Genomic DNA, 3,825 nt, shown 5'->3' with positions numbered 1-3,825 from the left:
CTTGTGTCGTTCCTGCTGTCCTTTTCCAAAATGATAACTCCGTCCCAGTCAATATTGTGACCGGACTTGGTACGAGTGGATACATGGGAATTGGCACTTGGAGCAACTGACTTATGCTCCTTTAGTCTGAACTTAAGTTTCCTTCCGGTTTCACCTATGTAAACAGAGTTACAATCCGTGCATTGAATGTAGTATATAACTCCTGTTTAATCTTCTTTTTCAGTACGGTCCTTAAGTGCTACCAGATTCTTACGCAGCGTGGTGAGGGGTCCAAAGGTGGCAAAAACCCCATACTCCTGAAACACACGACGACGTTTCTCACTGGTTTCCTTGACATATGGCAAGGTGATATTAGCTTTGCATTCGGTGTTAGCATTTGCCGCAGAAGAGTTATAAGTTGTTGTTGTTTTCGGTTTGCGAGCTTTGTGAAATGTCCAACGCTCGTATCCACAATTCTGGAGCGCGGACTGCACATGAGAGATTTCTTTCTCTCTGTCTAATGGGTCCGTAACCATGAAATCCGCCCGGTGGAACAAAGTCCTGATTACGCTCCACTTATGCTCCAGCGGTTGGTGGCTGTTAAAATTGAGGTACTGGTTAGTGTGTGTAGGTTTACGATACACACTGATCCGTAAAGAACCGTCCTTGGAACGCTTGACCAAAGTATCTAAGAAAGGAAGCTGTCCATCCACCTCCGCTTCACATGTGAACTTTATGTGATCACTTTGCGAATTGATATGCTCTGAGCTGTGAATTCGCTGAAATGCTCCCGTTTTATATGGCGGCGCCATGTTTTTGTTTGAAGGATTGTCCGCGGAAAACAAAATAAGTTGTATTTAGACAAAACTTTAGCAGTCGAAGCACTTGCTTGGCGTTAAAATATGTCCTGGTCGTCCACGAAGTATCCTCCTCTAGGCGTACGCGAATTGCTTCAATTGCGTTGGTCTACAGGTACACTGGTAAACAATGCAGTGACATCGTAAGAAACAATTAATTCGTCCGGGGGCAATATTGAGGTCGCTCACAAAATCCACAGATTGCTTAGTGATGAGGTGTTTTTCCAACAACCGAACTGAGAATGTCAGCCAAGAATCTCGAGTTGTTGTAACTAACTGACCCAATTCTGGAAACGATGGGTCTTAGAGGAACACCAGTTTTGTGCACTCTTGGCAAGCCATATATCTTAGGCACATCACACTCTGTTGGAAACAACCTCTCTTTTAAAGCAAAGTCAATGGCCCCACAAGACTTGAGATCATTAAGAGTCACTGAAAGCTCCTTTTTGTATTTCTCAGCAAGATCCTTGCATAGTCGTTAATAGGTGTTATATAGTAATATGTCCACTTTTGATTCATAATCCGTGCGATCAATGACGCAACAAGCGAGACCTTTATCAGCGGGGAGCACTATAATGGTGTTATCTTTACACAAGTTCTCAAGTGCTTTTCTTTCCTCTTTAGTTAAATTACTCTCTGGTAACTTGGCTGTTTTGATAATATGGGTGACACCTCGAAGTTCATCTGCATCCCCATCACCAAGTTGTTGACAGGCAGAATCACAAGCCGCTATATAATCATGAACAGGGAGCTCGGTGGGTGAAACAGCAAAACTCAATCCCTTTTCAAGTAATGATCTTTCGTCCTGGCTCAAATCGCGAGATGAAGAATTGATTCCCACTTGTCCTTGTTGGTATCAGTCACGTCACAGTGTTTCAATCACGGTCTCTCCAGTTTCCATTAATGCCCTTGCGATTTTCCCATTGGAGCGGATTTTTTAAATTGCGAAATTTGTTTACCTGTCTAGCTTTTGACTGTTCATGTTCATGTAACTGTGACGACTTTGTGGATTCAATTACCCTATTAACGATCTACTCGGGTAGACGACCGCGTAATTCAACAAGGCAATCTTGGTGTTGTTCATGCAATATAAGAGTGACATGGGGTACGAACTATCTCCAATGTACAACATCTTGCTGAAATCAATGAAACCAACCAGAGTTGTTCGAACTAGAGATATATGCCATGTATTGCGTCTGGCCAGATGAAGGGGGCTACCTGTACATGTATAGAAGAATGAAATGAAATGAAATCCATAGGCCTATAAAACATCATTCTGATATGAAGATTTGGGGTATGGGTTACAGGTTAATGATAGTGTTGGACAATAAAAGGTGAAGGTGTTAGCAAAATAATCAGGTACAATTAGTTTGGCTACCTGCAGTGTTTGTTGAAGGCATGCTGAAAGGATTTTAATGTACCGGTACGTGTCTTGAACTGTTTTGATGTTTCACATAATTTTGTGTTATGTTCCTGTGGTTGGAGAAATGACTAGACTGTTGTTGATGAAGAATTATGGTGGTGAGAGGATGCATTGCCCATACAGGGAATGCATCCTCTCACCCAGGGCCGTAGCAAGCGGATACTGTGCATTGTATAATTTAAGCTTACTTATCGGATTTTCGTGAAGATCAGAATTCTGCACCAGATGTATGCGTATTTATACTGTACCATGTCCATGACCATGTGTACCGTGTACGGTGTAAATGAATGACCCGAAATGTTCCGATATTTGGGTGTACTTTGCGTTAGAAATCAACATTTTCTCATGTACAGAATTACTTTAAATCGGTCAAATTTGGTATCAATTTGAAGAGAAAATAGCATATTTTGCACTTACCCACTTTAGCTACGATTGGTCATGTGGTGAAGACGAAGACCCGAGAAAAATAAGATAGAGAAGCGACACTTGTATAACGTGCAGACGGCCTATCGACGTGAAAACAGTGCAAGAGTCACATTTGCCTAGTCTCGAGCCAGACTGTATAAGCGACGAGTGTTAGACCACATAATTAACAAGAGTCACATTTTCTGTGCTCAAACTAGCTCCGGAGTGTCGCGGGCTTGCGAAGATGACGGAAGATATAATTGAAGACCGAATTAAAAAGACTAGTTTGCGTCTGACCCCGCGTCTGACATCAGAGCAAAGGCGCGACGTGATTGGTAGCTGCACCTAGGTTTCATTATCATTGAGGTATAGGACTTTTTATTTTTTCGGAGGAGAGCAGGTAGGGCAACTACTTGATTATATTTCTACATGTTCATACTACATACTCTGAAAATTTTAGAAAATTCGCACGAGTCCGTTTTTTTTAAATCACATTTTGTTCCTAAAATGGGGTTATAGCGCCCTCAACGGGCACTCTCTCCATAGGGCTACATGTAAAGACCAGTTATAGACAAATGGCCCTAAAATAAAACGGACTCGTGCGAATTTCCTCAAATTTTGCATATGATGTAGATTTAACATCTGGAATGTAATGCAAGTGATGCCGTTGCTGCTCTTCTAAATTCATTTTTAAAATGTCCGCCCCAGACCAAGGTTTTGGTCTGTTTTTTCACCATTTTGGTCTGTTTTGACAGGACGTCATACGCGAACTAGAAATTTTAATTCGGTCTTCAATTATACTCCAAATTGGTCACGTGATCAAACTCTGCGGTCGGCCACAAAACATGTGATGTCACAAAATATGTGCCCTATGACGTGTATGATACGTCACAGGGTTTTTTTGTTGTTGTTAAATGCACTTTTTGGCCCAGATTTATGCTATTTCGTATATTTATCAGCGTTTCCAATCCTTTTGAAACCAAAGAAAGGCATTCCAGGGGTTACAATGTCAAAGGTGTGCCTCTATCATAGATTTCTGGGCCATTTTTGACCATTACCAGGTTTGTGCATATGAAAGTAATTAATGTGTTCCGTGAGAGCTTTAGTCGTGGGTGATGCCACCTACCGGTGGTTCCGGGAACGATGCGTCTAGCAACTCTA

General features: G+C 41.8%; 1 protein-coding gene across 1 annotated transcript; it reads right to left on the bottom strand.

The window, feature by feature from the left end:
• Positions 1-206: 206 nt before the first annotated feature.
• On the bottom strand, positions 207-791 carry LOC140141930 (uncharacterized). The gene has a single exon (XM_072163817.1). It carries the CDS (start codon positions 789-791, stop codon positions 207-209), a length of 585 nt encoding a protein of 194 aa, XP_072019918.1.
• Positions 792-3,825: the final 3,034 nt, after the last annotated feature.

The sequence above is a fragment of the Amphiura filiformis genome, chromosome 2, assembly GCF_039555335.1.
Source record: "Amphiura filiformis chromosome 2, Afil_fr2py, whole genome shotgun sequence".
Lineage (NCBI taxonomy): Eukaryota > Metazoa > Echinodermata > Ophiuroidea > Amphilepidida > Amphiuridae > Amphiura > Amphiura filiformis.
The sequence above is the reverse complement of the archived record's forward strand: the minus strand, read 5'-3'. Positions and strand labels throughout refer to the sequence as shown.